Here is a 17705-nt window from a genome sequence, read left to right as displayed (position 1 = left end):
AAAAAAAAAAGTGGTTAAAAAGAATTAAAAAAATAATATTGAATAAAAACGTAAAAAAAAACAAAAAAACACTCTGAAAAGATCAGGAATAATACTTTCCAGTCCTGGTCACTTATGACTCTTGGTCACTGTCTTGCAGAGCTACTAAAATTAAAGAATCTGTGTGGTGGGGTGTGGTTCCTCCCATTAGCCAAGATGGCTATACAGCTCTGCAGGAACACAGTAGTGATGTAGGGGCTAGTGGGTGGAATCACAATGCACAGAGAGAAAAGATTTGACATAGAGAGACATGAAGATTCGACTTAGGCCCCGTACACACGGCCGAGGAACTCGACGTGCCAAACACATCGAGTTCCTCAGCGAGTTCAGCCCTGAAGCCCTTGAGGAGCTCGGCGGGCCGAGTTCTCCCATAGAACAACGAGAAAATAGAGAACATGTTCTCTATTTTCTCGACGAGTTCCTCGGCGGCTCCATCGGGCCGAAAGTGTACACACGACAGAGTTTCTCGGCAGAATCCGGCTCTGACCGAGTTTCTCGCTGAATTCTGCCGAGAAACTCTGTCGTGTGTACGGGGCCATAGAGAGACATGAAGAGTCAAATTTTTTTTTTCTTCTTCTTCTTCTTCTTCTTCTTCTTCTTCTTCTTTTTATTCTTCTTCTTCTGCGAACATTCGACAGACACCATAAGCCTTCAATGACAGTTTCGACCTTAATTTGGATTTTCGGACGAATGCATTTTTTTAACGAAAAACAAAATAAATAAAAACTAATTTCGGGAGTAACTAAATAAATACATTTTTTGGACGAAAACTAAATTACAAAACAAAATATTTCAGTGTGTACATGTCTAATAGATACTAAATGTGCCAGCCTCAAAACTGCACACGCCTATGAAACGTCAAAAATCTAAGGTACCCAAAATTATCAGTAAGCAATGCCTTTACAGTTCATCATGAGGGACCTATAATTACACACACATTTACATTTTTACATTTGCAGGCGTGTGCAGGGCATAGGAGTTGTTTTTACTTTTTTTTTTTTTATTATTTTATTTCTTGACTTTTTTCATTTAACTTTATTTCTTATGTGTCTGTGCACATACGGGCTAGCAACCCCCTATGTGCACTGGCAAGTGACAGGTCCTCTTTATAGAGACATCTCCCTAATGTCTTACCTGCCATCTGCTCCAGCCACCAACTGAAATCCAAAAAATAGCCAGGGATTGGGCTTTATTGAAATAGCTTGTTTCTATTTTCAATAAAAACAGAACTGCACCCAAAGGGGGAAGCTCCGTTTGTTCGCACCCTTTTTTGGGGGAGGTACCCCTCCCACAGGTAACCGCTCCCACTTCCTGGTAAGATCTGCTTCATGTCCCGCCCCTCCTCCTCCGATGACGGGACCATTCAGAAAGCGCAGCATGACTTGTGCATTAGTAGTAGGAAACCAACTGTGATTGACGAATCGGCTTGGGGTCCCGACATTGCGGGATCCATGGACAGGTAAATGTCCTAATATTAAAAGTTAGCAGCTACAGTATTTGCAGCTGCTAACTTTAAAAAACAAAAAAATTTACAGGCTGGAATTTTGCTTTAACTGTGGAAACGTATTTTAATGCATGTATGTCTCTCCCATTAGGTACAGCTGGGTTCATTTCTGCTGAACCAGAACTTTTTAGTGGACATCCAGAAGTGCAGAGAGTTACTGTCATCCTGTGCGATTGCCATCTACTACAAGACGTGTCAGAGCTTGTTACCTACCCCCACTAAGTGTCAATACACCTTCAATCTCAGGGACCTGTTTAAGGTAACCGTCTACTTTCCTACTGCCCCACAAATATTCATATTACAGGACCAGTTTACTTTCCTACTGTCCATAAATATCCCAAAGTGTATCCAAAGGCAAAACTTTTTTTTCTTTTTTTTTGGATAAAGTAAGAAATTATTAGAACCTCTGTTAGGTTTTTATTTCTTTCTATATCCCCATTAGTGAAATGTAAAGTTTCTATTTGTCCTGATGACCACGCTGGTACTAAAAGTTAGAGAGAAAGGCAGAGTTTTGAATTGTCACCAGAACAGGAGTAAAGGGAAAATCTTCCAATAGGGACACTTTTTCTGGTGACAACATTGTAAAAGGAGAGTTTCCCCACTTTGGTGAGAATTTTTCTAACATCCTATTGAGTGTACAGTACAGGAAGTGAAGACAAATCTCTGAAATGATACAAAATTTTAGTAGAAATCTGACGTTGGTTTTAACCATTACTTACTTTATCCGAGATATAAAACAGTAAAAAAGAAGTGTATGCTTTAGACATACTTTAAAGCAGGGGTCTCAAACTGGCGGCCCTCCAGATTTTGCGAAATTACAAGTCACATGAAGCATTGCAAGGCTGACCGTTACAAGCATGACTCCCACAGGCAGAGGCATGAGGGGACTTGTAATTTTGCAACAGCTGGAGGGCTGCCAGTTTGAGACCCCTGCTTAAAAGGGTTAGTTCACCTTTTCTGTAAAATGAAAAGGTTAACTGACACCATGCACCCTCAATCACACCATCTGATCTCAATTGTACTTACCTCAATGGGTGATATGCAATGATCTGTGGCTGTGACCAATCAGAATCGTTCTGATCTGTCCTGGAAGTGCTGCAGAAAGAAGAGGGAGAAGATAGGGGGTGTATGCTGTTAGCTGACTTTTTCTAAAAAAAGGTGATCTTACACTTGAAATCGAACCTGTGCTTTGCCTATGCAAGAAAAAGCAAAAGGTTTCCTTTGATGCTTGCACGCACAACTGCCTTTTCTCCCCAGATACTCTGTTAACCAAGGAAAGCAAAGTGACATTCTTGGTATTTCCAGTTATGGGACTTATGGAAAGGACTTATTCCATTTCCTCCCACATGCCAGGCTTTTTCTTGGTAAATGGCCACTCAGTCCCTGAGTGCTGTCACATGGAAGCGGGAGGGAGTCCTCAAACTTGTGTAAACTCTTAAGTCAGATTTTACAGGGCTTCTACTGTTTACTCACTCGAGCAACAAGAAAATTACTATATGAGCTGGGAGTTGCAAGGGTAAAGCAAACAGGGCTGCCATCAGGGGGGTACAGCCCACACTCATGTAAGTGGCCCGGACATCCCAAGGGGCCCAGATGTCCTGAGCAACTCAGGCCCCCAAGGTATCAGCTTTTGCTACTATTGATTTCTGCTGATTTATTACTTCCTTTCTGCTACCGGGGGGTCTTAAAAACAATAATAAAAAAATGACTGACACAGTTCACTGCCCTACTGACATGGGATAAGGAGGAGGAGACAACATGGAATGGAGGAGGAGGAGACAACATGGGATGGAGGAGGAGAAGACATGAGACGGAGGAAGAGGAGGAGACGACATGGGACGGAGGAAGAGAAGGAGACGACATGGGACGGAGGAGGAGGAGACGACATGGGGCAGAGAAGGAGGAGACGACATGGGATGGAGGAGGAGGAGACGACATGGGGCGGAGGAGACGACATGGGGTGAAGGAGGAGGAAACGACATGGGGCGGAGGAGGAGGAGACGACATGGGGTGGAGGAGGAGGAGACGACATGGGGCGGAGGAGGAGGAGACGACATGGGATGGAGGAGAAGGAGACGACATGGGGTGCAGGAGGAGGAGACGACATGGGGTGGAGGTGGAGGAGATGACATGGGGCGGAGGAGGAGACGACATGAGATGGAAGAGGAGGAGACAACATGGGATGAGGGAGATCAGATTGTAAGAGGAGGACATGATATGGGAAGATGGGACTGAAGGAGGAGGAGGAGGAAGAGGACATGGGGAGGAGGAGGAGTGGGACTTGGTATGGGATGTCAGTGAGCAGATTCGGTGGTACGGCCAGTGGGTAGGCCCTAGAAAATGTTGGTGGTCAGGTCAGGGGGGGGCAGGCTTAAAGCTGTGTAAGGGGCATCAAAATTTCTGATGGCTGCCCTGAAAGCAAAGGTTCAATTTCAATTCAACAAACTTTAGGAGGCCTTAACTGGATATCATGTCACATTGATGTTCTCCATTGAAACACAGCAGGAACAGGGGGCCAGATTCACGTAGAATTGCGGCCCTGTAACGTAACCCGTTTACGTTACACCGCCGCAAGTTTTCAGTGTAAGTGCCCGATCCACAAAGCACTTACCTGTAAACTTGCGGCGGTGTATCGTAAACACGTCCGGCGCAAGCCCGCCCAATTCAAATGGGGCGGGTACCATTTAAATTAGGCGCTCCCGCGCCGGACGTTCTGCGCATGCTCCGTTCGCAATTTTCCCAACGTGCTTTGCGCGAAATTATGGCGGCGCGACGTGTTTGTGAATCGCGACGTGCGGAACGTACTTACGCTGAAAAAAAAAATCGAAATCGACGCGGGAATGACGGCCATACTTTAACATGGCTGGTGTAAAGTTAAGCAATGAAAAAGATTGCTTAACTTTGCGACGGGAAACTAAGACTTGCGCCAACGTAACGACCGCGAAAACAGTCGTTGATCGCCGTAACTTCTAATTTGCATACCCGACGCTGGAATACGACGCAAACTCCACCCAGCGGCGGCCGAGGTATTGCATCCTAAGATCCGACGGTGTAAGACAATTACACCTGTCGGATCTAAGGGCTATCTATGCGTAACTATGCGTGATTCTATGAATAAGTCGCATAGATACTCTGAGAGATGCGACGGCGTTTCAGAGAAACGCCGTCGTATCTCTTCTGTGAATCTGGCCCAGGGTTCTTGCATACGGACTAGCTGAGCTTGTTCAGCATAAATGCAGCTGTATTTCATCTGCCCAGTTGGCAGCGGGTGCATGCAAAAAATAGACATTTTGCTATTTTTTTTATATGCGCATACACTGCACTTGTGTTTATGATAGCACCGCCATATACACAAGTTAGTGATAGCTGTATGTTGTGTCTGGGGGGGGCCTTGGCGGAGGAAGTATGGCTACAATTACACTAAACAGACTCCGCAGGCCCATTGGCAAAATCCCTTATTGTGATGACTTTGTCATGTTTCCAAGTTTTATCATCAATTTTGATCTGTGGTCAGTTTACAAACTAATGTAATCTTCTTATATCACTGCCTCAAACTCCAACAGGTCCTCCAAGGTTTGCTGCAGGCGAGCGAATCAGTTATTGTGACAAAGGAAATGGCGGCCCAGCTACTTGTTCATGAAGCTACACGTGTTTTTTACGATCGCCTTGTGGATCAAGACGACAGAGTGTGCTTCTATCAGTGTGTGTCAGATGAACTGCACAATTATTTCAAGGTAAAAAAGAACAATCTGGCAAGAGGTGAAGCAGGTAGGGACTTTAAAACCCTGTTAAGGGACACGTTTTATGGGATGTGAGCCAAATCTTTATCTTTTATCACACTGGTTTACAGAACTATGCTTGGGTAGAAAATCCATGCAGCCAGTTGTATGTAGTATGGCATCCTCAGCCTGCATCTTAGGTTAACTGAAAAGCCCAAAACAGTAAAACTTTTTAATAAATAAAACTTAAGGTTAAAGAAATTTGTACTAGGAGAAATATATGAGCTTCCATTTCTGACAACCATTTAGAAATGCCAGTTGCCTGGCTGTCTCAATCTCAACTTTGCGTCATTAACCTACAAGTTATATTTGACAAGTTATATCAAAGTGAGCCCAAAACTCCAGATCTCCATGCGTGTTCTCCTGATCTATTCCAGCTTAGTGACTCAAAAGGTTTTAAAGCCACTAAATCAGTACAATCCAGTGGCTAGGTCAGGCAGCTAGAATCTGCAGAAGATTAGGTCAGCAATGACAGCTCTCATATTTTTCTCAATACAAGTTTTCTTCAATCCCCAGAGGAACTTTCAATGTAAATCAGCAAAATACATCATGGATACATTAAAACAAAAATGTGTGCAATTTGTGTCATAGTTTGTTTTCTTTAAAAAGCCTGGCCCCAATAGAAAAGGGGTTTCTGTGTAGAAGAGGTAGTCTCTCTGCAGTGTTCTGACACGTCCCCTGCTGAGTCGTATCTACAGGTTATCAGCAGGGAGCATTGGCTTTGCTATTTGCAGAGCAGCTCTAGCTGTGACTCAGTAAGGGGTATGTCCAAACTCTGCAGATGGACCACTCCTTCCACACAGAGGGCAAGGGTCCTTCTCAACGGCAGGGTTATGCCGCGTACACACGATCGGAATTTCCGATGAAAAAAGTCAGACGGAATTTTTTCATCGGATATTCCGACCGTGTGTGTGCCCCATCTGAGTTTTCCGACGGACTTAGAAAGAGAACATGTTCTCTTTTTTTCCAATGGAAAAAAATTCTATCGGAAATTCCATTCGTCTGTATGGAACTCCGACTGAAAAAACTATGCATGCTCAGGATCAAGTCGACGCATGCTCAGAAGCATTGAACTTAATTTTTCTCGGCTCGTCGTAGTGTTGTACGTCACCACATTCTTGACGGTCGGAATTTGGTGTGACAGTGTGTATGCAAGACAGCTTAAACGGAATTACGTCTGAAAAATCCGTGGGAGTTTATCCAGAAGGAAATTACGATTGTGAGTACAAGGCATAAGATTGTGCACACCTTTTGATACACATTTAACCAGAGCTTTTTTTCTCAGAAAATAGGTGCAGGAACTCAACCACGACCCCGTTCAGATTTCAAAAACAGTAGAAGGTTCTTAAGGGGGCATTAAATACCAGGATTACATTACATACAGAATGCAGAGTTCAGGGGGTTATACACAGAGTGCAGAGCTGTCACTTGTAAACACAAAAACCAGACTTCTGTGTTTACAAGTGATTGTGGTGAGCAGGCACCAAAGGGTCTGAGCCAGAAGTTCCCCCTGAAAAAATTTATCTTCATTTGCAAATGTTTCTGTTGTAGATTACCTGGTCAAAGGAGAAGCTGATGAAAGAGCCAGTTCAGTTTGTAGACTTTCTAGAGACAAGCCCGACAGCAAAAAGCAGGGTGTACCGACCAGTCACCAACCAGAGACAGCTTGTATCTAAGCTGGAGGAATACCGGATGAAGATGAGAATGAACTCCCCCAGTTCTGGTGTAAGTATCTTCCCCTGTGTTTTTCTATTATTTTATGGAATCACCTTCTTTGCTGTGCTGACAAAATAGACCTCTGACACAGAACTTTCTGCACTGACAGGTAACCTGTGCTCTTCCATGGCTTGGCCATTCACAATCCAATTGTTAAGTTCTAAAGCCTCTATATTCTCCTCTTATAGTGATAAACAGACACAGTCAGTGTTGTCGTGTTAAATTCTGTAAAGAACATCTAAACCCAAGAACAAAATTTGAATACATTGCAGCTTACCAGTTATTAAATAATACCATTGTATTTGTTTAATTTTTTTAGCCTTTTCTTCCTGTACTTCCACCTGGTGATCCTGCCACTAACACACTTCCTGTCCGAGAATAACAATATTTACTCACTTTGTTGAATCCATGGAGGAGCAACATTGTTACCCTAGGACAGTGGTCTCCAAAGCTTCTAAACAAAGGGCCTGTTTACTGTCCTTGAGTCTTTAGGAGGGCCGGATCCTTGGCCAGCGGTTGTGGAAATTTTTCTGGCATCAGTAGGAGTAAACATCACCACATTTGGTATTAGTTTCGAGGAATAGTGCCTCATCGTTGGTATCATAAGGAGGAATAGTGCCCCATTAGTGTCAGTAGGAGAAATGGTGCTTGGTGTTCGATAGCAGAATAGTGTCTTGTATCAGTGGGGGGATTAGTGCCCCAAAGGCCATATCGGGCCCCGGGCCGTAGTTTGAAGACCCCTGCCCTAGGACAGACTATAGAACACTTCTCTTATCTACAGAAGTGGAGAGGTTAGTGGAGAGATTTCTAGGAAGAATATGCAGGTCCGGCAGAGTGTACAGGAGGTTATTAGCTGACAATATTTCTGGCAGTATATGGGTTCGATGAAAAGATCAGATCGCAGTCTGCTGACTCACATGGATGCACTTGGAATTCTGTATAGCCTTTCATTGATTTGAACAAGCTGCCTGCACAAGGTGTACAGAACACCTATCCAATCCATGGTGGTAAAACAGCCCTTGGCAAGGGCTTATGTTCATGTGAATGAGGCCTAACAATGAACTTTTCAAATTTGATCTCTTTTATTCTGTTAAATATCCCATTAAATGTGTTTTGTTATGTCTGTTGAATAAGTAAAAAAAAAAAGCCCTGTTTATTCTGGCAGAAATATTGTGCATCTAATGCGGATAAAATCCACCCTTAATCAGTTAAGGACCGGGTTCTGTACACTTACGTTGGTAGAATGGCAGGGCTGGGCAAAGTAACATATATTTACCTCACTTTAAAATTCCCGCTGGGCGAGCACACGCGCCCCGGTCGTGAGCTCCATGACCGTGCCTGTGGGACTCGCGGACTCGATGTCCACCGGTGTCACAGAGCTGCAGAATGGGGAGAGGCAAGTATATCAATGTCCTGACCTCTAATTTTTCTTTTTTTTTAACTATTTAATACTTTCTTCGTACATGAGCTATTCTAGGGCTCCATGTATGAATGGACACACAGAGCTGTGACTCGGCTCATGTGCCCCCATAGAAAGTTGCTTGCTGTAGGGGCACTAAACAGGAGGGGAGGGGCCAGGATCACAGAAAAGGGACCCACGAAGAGGCGGATCCAGGCTGTTCTGTGCAAATCCACTGCAACAGAGCAGGTAAGTATAACATATTTGTCATTTTTATGTAATTTTTATTAAAAAAGACTTTAACTTTAAGTATGTTTCCACATGTTGCGATGCGCTACAAACCAAGTATGATTGGAAGGTTTTAGCCTGCCATTGAGGCAGGTGGTGCGGGATTGCCCCTATATGCATAACGCATTCTCCTATGGTGGTGTGAATGGGTCCTACGGTTTATATTTTGAATAGCTAACTGTGTACACTTGGACACTATAGACAGCTTTACGCAGTGCAAACAAACTATAGTAATGAATGAAGTACAGTATACAGTTAATGGATATATTCGTGCCTATGCTAAATCTGCTTTCTGTTCTATTTATACAGGATACATACGTATTCTTCACTGAAGCTGTACAGCACATCATAAGAGCAGCTAGAGTCTTCAGACAGCCTGGAGGTCACATGATGCTGGTATTGAAAACTTTTATTGTACATCAATTCATCTTGGGATGTGTACTGCTCAGATATATAATAACAATTCCCAGTTTGTTTGTTTTTTTACTGCTAATCAGGAATGAAATCAATTTTACACCTAATTTGTGTAAAGAACCCAATTAATATATCCTGCCAAGATATTAAACAGTGGCATTATTCAGGGCCAGCCCTATGATGGGACCGGGTGGTACCATGGGTACCAGGCAGCACTTTTAGGGGGGCAGCATACTGATGCCCGCCAGCCCGTTCCGCCAGCTCCTCTACCCAAATAAAATTGATGTCCTTTTTTTCCCACAAATAGAGCTTTCTTTTGGTGATATTTGATCACCTCTGCGGTTTTTATTTTTTGTGCTATAAATATATATATTTTTTTAACTTTTTGTTATAATAAATATCCCCAACATTTTGAAAAATAAACTATTTTCTTCAGTTTAGGCCAATATGTATTCTTCTACATATTTTTGGTACCAAAAAAAAACACAATTAGCATACATTCATTAGTTTGCGCAAAAGACATTGTGGCCGCCGGCAATTCACAGGTCCCTTTATACTCCTGGATACATGTATAGAGCCATGGCAGGTCCTTTTTATACGCCTATATGCATGTATAGAGCCATGACATGCCCTCTTTATACATCTATAGAGCCATGACAGGCCCTCGTTATGCTCCTTTATACATGTATAGAGCCATGACAGGTCCTCTTTATACTCCTATATACATTTATAGAGCCATGGCAGGTCCTCTTTATATTCCTTTACATGTAAAGAGTCTCGACAGGTCCTCTATATACATGTATAGAGCCATGACAGGTCCTCTTTATACATGTATAGAGCCATGACAGGTTCTCTTTATACATCTATAGAGCCATGACAGGCCCTCGTTATATTCCTTTATACATTTATAGAGCCATGACAGGTCCTCTTGATATTCCTTTACATGTAAAGAGTAATGACAGGTCCTCTATATACATGTATAGAGCCATGACAGGTCCTCTTTATACTCCTATACATGTATAGAGCAATGACAGGTCCTCTTTATACTCCTTTATACATGTATAGAGCCATGACGGGTCCCCTTTAGTTATCATGATATAAAATAATGAATGTGGGGGCCTTTTGGTTGGCGTGATTTTTTTTCTGGGGGGGGGGGGGGCAGCATTTCATTCTTGGTCCCAGGCAGCACAATGTCTTGGGCCGGCACTGGCATTATTAGACTGTAAAGGACATGGAGCATTAACTTTAGCAAACATTGTTACAAGCCTGAAGCAGGACTACCCTGCATCTGAGCACCACAAACCAAAAATGCTATTTATTTTATTTTTAATATGTAAACCAAACTCCCCCATCCATTCATATCTCCATGCTTTATTTTGCTGAGAAATCATTCTGCCCCCCTAAAAAGTCAAACGGCATGCACCAAGCACAGGCAACCACAGTGATTAAGCATAGTTGCTTGTCACATTATTTTTTTTTTCACCTTAATGCAATCTATGCTTTAAGGTGAAAAAACATCTGATGTTGAAGCCCCCCCCCCCCCCCGAGCCCCCGTTTTACTTACCTGACCCGTCGAAAGTCCCGGGCGCGGTCCCGAGATCCTCTTCGCCGCTCAGCCTGGCCGCTGATTGGCTAGAGCGGATGGATTGAGAGCAGCGCAGCCATTGGCTGGCGCTGCTGTCAATCAGATATGTGGGGGAAAAATTGCGCTAACTAGAAAAATTAGTGATAAGAGGTATGACCCAAAAAGCAGCCAGCACACAAACAAACAAAGTCCAGGCAAATAAATACAAAAAAGTGCAGCGCTAAAAAACATTAATGTGAAAAAAATGTTATATAAACATAAACAATTGAAGAAACACTTGTGTAGTGAATGGTAAATGGGAAGTTAGCTCATGAGAGCCAAAGTATATGTGTCTAGCGATCAAGCTAGTGGAAAACACTGGATAAATGCAAAAAAGCAATCAAAGTTCAATGATCTGTGGAGAGTTCATGAAACTGCTTCCAGCTGAAAGGTGAATGCACTTCACAGATGATGTAATTCAAACAAACAGTGGTAATGGCTTGTCTGTAGGCAATCTCCACGTTGGTATAGGAAATAAAGAAGGGTACTCTTTACCAGCTGTGGTGGACTTGCGTGCTAATACTAGCGCCAAGTCAGGTAAAGCGTGGTGGTCACAGCGGACCCTGGGTTTTGTGCAGATGGATGGCTCTGTTGGATGGTTCAGATGGGTCGCTCCACTCAGGATATTGAACCGATCTGGGTCAGAACGCTCTCTCTCCAAGGGCAGAAACCCCAATGGGTGAGGCCGAAAGCCCATGATTATTTAGCATTCCCCGAGTCCCTTCCACTCGTACAGAATTAAACCCTTTATGTACATTTTAAGATATACCATTCTTTCTCTTTTTTCTCCTTTCTTTCCCTTTTATCTCCCTCTATCCTAATTAATTTTATTTATTTTTTCCCATCCCTCTCTCTAGGTGGTTTTCTTGTTATTTCTCTTATTCTTTCTCTCCCTTTTTCTTTGTTCCTCACCCTCTTTTCATCTCCCTTCCATTATTCTCTTATTTTTATTCTCTCTCTTACTCCTTGGTGGGGGGAATAGGATGAGTGGCAGAGCTGGGCGGCAGTTTGATAAGTCGGCAAGTGCTGGTGGGGGTGTGTGGGATCAGTGGCAGTGCTGGGGGAATTCCGATCAGCCAACTTAGTGCTCTTGATCAAGGTTTTCTGCCGTTCTGAGAACTATAGTGGGGACTTTTAATGGCAACTATAATTCAGCAGTAGTGTTACTCACTGTGTCTCCGGCTTCACTCTGTCTCCAGCTCTGTGATGTCTCGCAGCAGTGACACCTATGCTGAAATCAGGAGATAGGGTCTCTTCCAGCCCCTCCCACTTCACATTCCTCACCAGTCAGCTGACCTCTAGTCTCTGCCGCCAACACCCATGCTGTGAACTGAATGGGTGGCTGCAAAGAGGCTGAGAGGGCAGCCGCGGGCTCCAGGAACAGCCCAGCTAGGCGGCAACAGGCCCTGCTGGTTGGCCACGAAAAAGGCTGGGAGAGCAGTGCTCTAGAAATTGTTTACATTATGGGCAGAACACTGTACCATAACGGCTGGGTGCTCTTTCAGTGTAGGTATTTACTTGCCTTTGAGGCCCCGTATACACGGTCGGACAAAACCGATGAGAATGGTCCGACGGACCGTTTTCATCGGTTCACCGCTGAAGTGGCCTGATGGTCTGATGATGCGTACACACCATCGTTCCAAAAAACGATCGGGTCAGAACGTGGTGACGTCAAACACACGACGTGCTGAATAAAACGAAATTCAATGCTTCCAAGCATGCGTCAACTTGATTCTGAGCATGCGCGGGTTTTGAACCGATGCTTTTCTGTACTAACCATCGGTTTGGTCCGAGCGGTCCATCGGTTCGGTTTTGAAGCATGTTTTAAAATTTTGGACCGAAGGAAAACAGACCGATGGCCTATACGCACGGTCGTTTGGTCCGATGAAACTGACACTTCGTTCATTCTCATCAGTTCGGTCCGACTGTGTGTACGGGGCCTGACTATCTTCAAAAAAACTCCATGATTTTTATAAATGAATAATAACATTGTGGTGATCTGTTTGTGCAGGTCGGGCTGGACGGAATAGGGAAAGTTAGCAGTGCAGCCTTGGCCTGCTACATTTCAGATTGCAAGCTCTTTCGGTTGTCCATAACGCAGAGTTACAGCCACTCGGAATTCAGGAGGAGCTGAAGAAAGTATTCAAGGAAACTGGACTGCAAGGCAAGAACCGTGGTACTCCTCATTAGAGGCTCTGACATCATTAAGGTAAGATGTCATCTATCAATATATGTAGTTTAGCCAGTCCTCCCAAAGCAACATCTTTTATGATTATTAAGAAATGCTGAAAAAGAATGACACTTTCAGCTTTAAAAACGACTGGAATTCTGATGTTCTATCTGGAGGCAAAACAAAAGAGCTTTTTCAACCGCCAATTATCCTCACAAAGTGAAAAAACTATCTTTTCTCAGCTCACATATGGCGGTGAGATGTATCCTATGTATCAATCAAGCTACTTAATCATTACTAACAAATAAACTGCTTTTTACTGTGGTTAATGGCGCATTTGCACGCAAGATTTTTTTATTTTTTTTATAAACATTTTATTAAAGATTTTGCAGTACAAAGTCATACGAAACAGTATCAGCAATGCCATACAATCAGTAAGACAAGGCAAATAAGCAGGGCTAATACAACAATATTGGACTAGAATATAAAGTATACAAAAAGCTTAATAATTATACACCATGACATTATACCATCGTAATGCACGCAAGATTTAATTATTACATTATTACGTGTTTACGTATTAACCCCTTCTTGACAAGGACCTAGTTCACATTTAACTTATTCAAGGGCTCATTATTGGGAAAGATTTTGTAACAGGTAACTGTATGGAGTAAAAAGAAAACATGTAGGGATATTATTTCCAGATATGGATTTCCTTTTTAATTTAACATGCCTTGGTTATAATTTTCTCCATATTTACATGCAGGCCAAGCTGTTCATCAAAAGTCACAGTTCTAATGACTGGAACCATATATGCTTACAGTGGGTGAACTTTTATTTATATAGTGTAAAATAAAACTATGTGCAAAATCAATTAATGACATACAGTGGGATCGAAAGTTTGGGCACCCCCAGGTAAAAATTTGTATTAATGTGCATACAGAATTACAGATTAGACATTCTTATATATGTCAAAAAAGTTAGATTTTATTTCCATCATTTACACTTCAGAATTACAGAAAAGTGTTAATATCTTGTACTGCCCCCTTTGGCAAGTATAACGGCTTGTAAACGCTTTTTGTAGCCCAGCCAAGAGTCTTTCAATTCTTGTTTGAGGTATCTTTGCCCATTCTTTCTTACAAAAGTCTGTCGCGCACTGCTCTTTTAAGGTCTATCCATGGATTTTCAATTATGTTGAGGTCAGGAGATTGTGAAGGCCATGGCAAAACCTTCAGTTTACGCCTCTTGATGTAATCCCCCGTGGATTTGAGGTGTGTTTAGGATCATTATCTATTTGTAGAAGCCATCCTCTCTTTAACTTCAGCTTTTTCACAGATGACATCAAGTTACCATTCGAAATTTGCTGAAATTTTATTGAATCCATTTTTCCTTCTACTCGTGAAATGTTCCCTGTGCCACTGGCTGCAATACAACCCCAAATCATATTGATCCACCCCCATGCTTAACAGTTGGACAGAGGTTCTTTTATTAAATTCTGTGCCCTTTCTTCTCCAAACGTACCTTTTGCTCATTCCGGCCAAAAGTTATAGTTATATTTTAACCTCATCGGTCCACAGAACTTGTTTCCAGATCTTGCTTTTAACTTCCACTGTCCTGATGACTGCCATTTCTTAATTGCATTCTGAACAGAGGATATTGACATCTGAAAAACGCTTGTGCTCTCTTCTTATAGCGCTTCTCTTAGGCGTTGTGAGCGTCAACTATTTTTCAGTTTCAGTTTTCTAGACAACTGCTTAGAAGAATCCAGTGGTGCTGATTGTTGGGGCAAGGTCAGATGAGTCTGGGCATTTAAAACCTTTGAGATTGACATCACCTGGTCTTCCCAGACGATGATTGAGAACAATCCATGACACTGGCAGGTCTCAGCTTTGCAAAGGGGGCAGTGCATGCTATAAGTTCTGCAGGGTGCCCAAACTTTTGCAGACGCCATTTTTTTGTTTTCTGTAATTTTGAAAGTGTAAATGATGGAATAAAATCTAACTTTTTTTGACATATTATAAAATGTTTAATCCGTAATTTGATGCCTTTTGGAGATGTTTTCCATCTTTCCTTGGCTTCGTTATGCACATTAATACAATTTTTTAGCCCGGGGTGCCAAACTTTCGATCCCCACTGTATGTGATACAGTCGTTCGCTAGAATTACCACATCAGTTGTTTGAGTTCCACTTGTGGAATTGTTTAATTAACTGTTGATCCTGCTAGTAGATCTGTCATCTCGACGCTCTTCCTAAAATAACGCTGTTTATTCTGCAGTAAAATCACACCAAATCGTTGTCACCTTTATTGAGACAGGGCAGTCTAAAATGGACCTATAAGTAAAGGTTAGGAACTCTGTAAAGTTTTTTTTATTGAGGTCTGCGTCCTATCTGAGAAAGTGAAGGGACATCTCCTTTTGTGATATAGATGGCAAAAAAATGGACAGAATATAATTTTCTTATGCCGCGTACACACAATCATTTTTTCGGCATTTAAAAAACAACGTTTTCAGCATGTAGAAAAAAACTTTGTTTTTTCCAACTTCATCATTAAAACGACGTTGCCCACACATGATCGTTTAAAAAAAAAAATGCTCTAGCAAAGCGCGGTGACGTACAACACTTACAACGGCACTATAAAGGAGAAGTTCCATGCGGATTACGCCACCCTTGGGGCTGCTTTAGCTGATTCCGTGTTAGTGAAAGATGATTTGCGCTTTTCTGTCTGTTTACAGCGTGATGAATGTGCTTACTCCATTACGAACGGTAGTTTTACCAGAACGAGCCCTCACGTCTCATAACTTGCTTCTGAGCATGCGCAGGTTTTTAACGTCGTTTTAGCCCACACATGATCAATTTTTACAACCCAAAAACGACATTGTTTAAAACGTTGTTAAAAAATGCAGCATGTTCGAAAAAAAATGTTGTCGTTTTTCAGAAGCCGAAAAATGATTTGAAGCCCACACACGATCATTTTAAATTACATTTTTTTAAAACGTAGTTTTTTTTCATGCCGAAAAATTATCGTGTGTACACGGCATAAGAGATAGAATATGTGAGCCACCGGCGCAAAAATAACAAAAGCAATCTTGCGTGAAAAATTGTTGCGTTTGCTGCAGTCAAAAATGCATTCTACCCTTAAAGCGGAGTTCCGGCCACAATTTCACTTTTTATATATAAATACCCCTGTAATACACAAGCTTAATGTATTCTAGTAAAGTTAGTCCTGTAAACTAAGGTCCGTTTTGTTAGTTGTTACAGCATTTAGACACTTTATAAAATAGAAATGACCGGGGCCATCTTAAGCATGAAGCCAGACTGTATGACTTCCTGGATTTCAGCCTTGCAGATCTCGCACATGCTCAGTGCTGCACAAGCAGTGTCAGATCAGGTTTCAGCACCTGTACTGTCCAAGTCACATGATTCTTCGAGACTGGGGAGTGCACAGACTCCTGGAAAGTTACACCCACTACATTCCCAGGAGTCTGTGCGGTGTAGGTTAGGAAGCTTAAGCACCTAGGTGCAGGAAGTGGAAGAATAAATATTCTGCCTAGCAACAACACTTTGAAGGCATCTAAAAAAAAAAAAAAATGTTCTTAAAGGACTAATGACTTTTTTTAAAACTACTGATGTAATGTTATATTTATGGTGGAACGCCACTTTAAGGCCCCTTTCACATGGGTGGATCGTATGTCCGCTTTTTCATCCATCCGTGTATGGATGAAAAAAGGGACATGCATTGGTCCCCTAAGAGATTGCGGATGTCAGCGGATGAACATCCGCTGACACCGATTTCGCATGCCTCCGATTCTGCAGACGGAGGAAAACCCTATTTTCCTTCCGTCTGCGGATCGATGAACACGGACGGACGGTTCGTGTTCATCCGATCCCCCCATAGGGGAGAGCAGAGAAAAGACAGGGCGGTCCCTGCACAGTGTGCAGGGACCGCCCTGTCATCCGCCGGCTCAGCGGGGATCAACGAGCGATCCCTGCTGAGCAAGCGGAGGTTCACGGGGTGGATCATTACTGTTCTCTTTTTAAATGAAAAAATATTTTGACTTAAGATAAGACTTAAGATAAGTCTGGGACGCAGTGGTCTCAACAGACACTATTCATATATGTGTCCTTCTGTTTGATATGATCCTTTCAAGAGTCCTCTTTATCCACTCTTCAGGATCCAACCAAATAGACTGACACTAGGCACTTGGTAACTACGATATATATGCTATACTTTTGTCTTTGCACAGGATTCTTTCCTGGAGGATATTAACGCATCCTGAATTCGGGAGAAGTTCCTGACCTGTTTGACAAAGAGGAACTGGATGGTCTCTTTGGTGGAGCTCCAAACAGAGGCTGCAGAGGCCAACATGTCTGACAGTACAGAGTCTATGCTGACCTTCTTCCTACAGGTAGATAAATCCTCTGTGTAGAAGTGGGAATAATGTTGATCCAGTGCTGTATAAGGTCTGTGGTGGAAAAATTGGTTTTACGCAGAGCACACAGCCATTTTTCCTGTGCTAATAAGCACACATTTCGTCTTAATGAATATAATGCATCTCACCAATCATTCGATTTCCCATTCATCCAAGTAAAAAGACATCACCATCCTATGTTCTCAGTTCCGCCAGCATGACTGCCTGGAAGCACTCTGTCTCGCTCTTTAATTATCACCATCACAAAAGAAATTACCAACAGGAAGTGATGTCACAGCATGTGACCTTCAGACAGGAAGATGACCATATAATGATTTGACCATATAAGGATGTGAAAATACA

At 42.5% G+C, this 17705-nt stretch overlaps 1 protein-coding gene across 1 annotated transcript in view; it reads left to right on the top strand.

Moving 5' to 3' along the window:
• Window positions 1-17705, top strand: part of DNAH14 (dynein axonemal heavy chain 14) — a 340790-nt gene that overhangs the window by 241959 nt on the left and 81126 nt on the right. Inside the window, 10 exon segments of the mRNA XM_040347836.1 lie at window positions 1635-1802; window positions 5107-5277; window positions 6874-7047; window positions 9035-9121; window positions 12775-12883; window positions 12886-12935; window positions 12937-12972; window positions 17178-17199; window positions 17202-17263; window positions 17265-17339. Of these exon segments, the coding sequence (XP_040203770.1) occupies window positions 1635-1802; window positions 5107-5277; window positions 6874-7047; window positions 9035-9121; window positions 12775-12883; window positions 12886-12935; window positions 12937-12972; window positions 17178-17199; window positions 17202-17263; window positions 17265-17339 (954 nt within the window).

This window comes from Rana temporaria, chromosome 4 (assembly GCF_905171775.1).
Source record: "Rana temporaria chromosome 4, aRanTem1.1, whole genome shotgun sequence".
Classification (NCBI taxonomy): domain Eukaryota; kingdom Metazoa; phylum Chordata; class Amphibia; order Anura; family Ranidae; genus Rana; species Rana temporaria.
The sequence above is the reverse complement of the archived record's forward strand: the minus strand, read 5'-3'. Positions and strand labels throughout refer to the sequence as shown.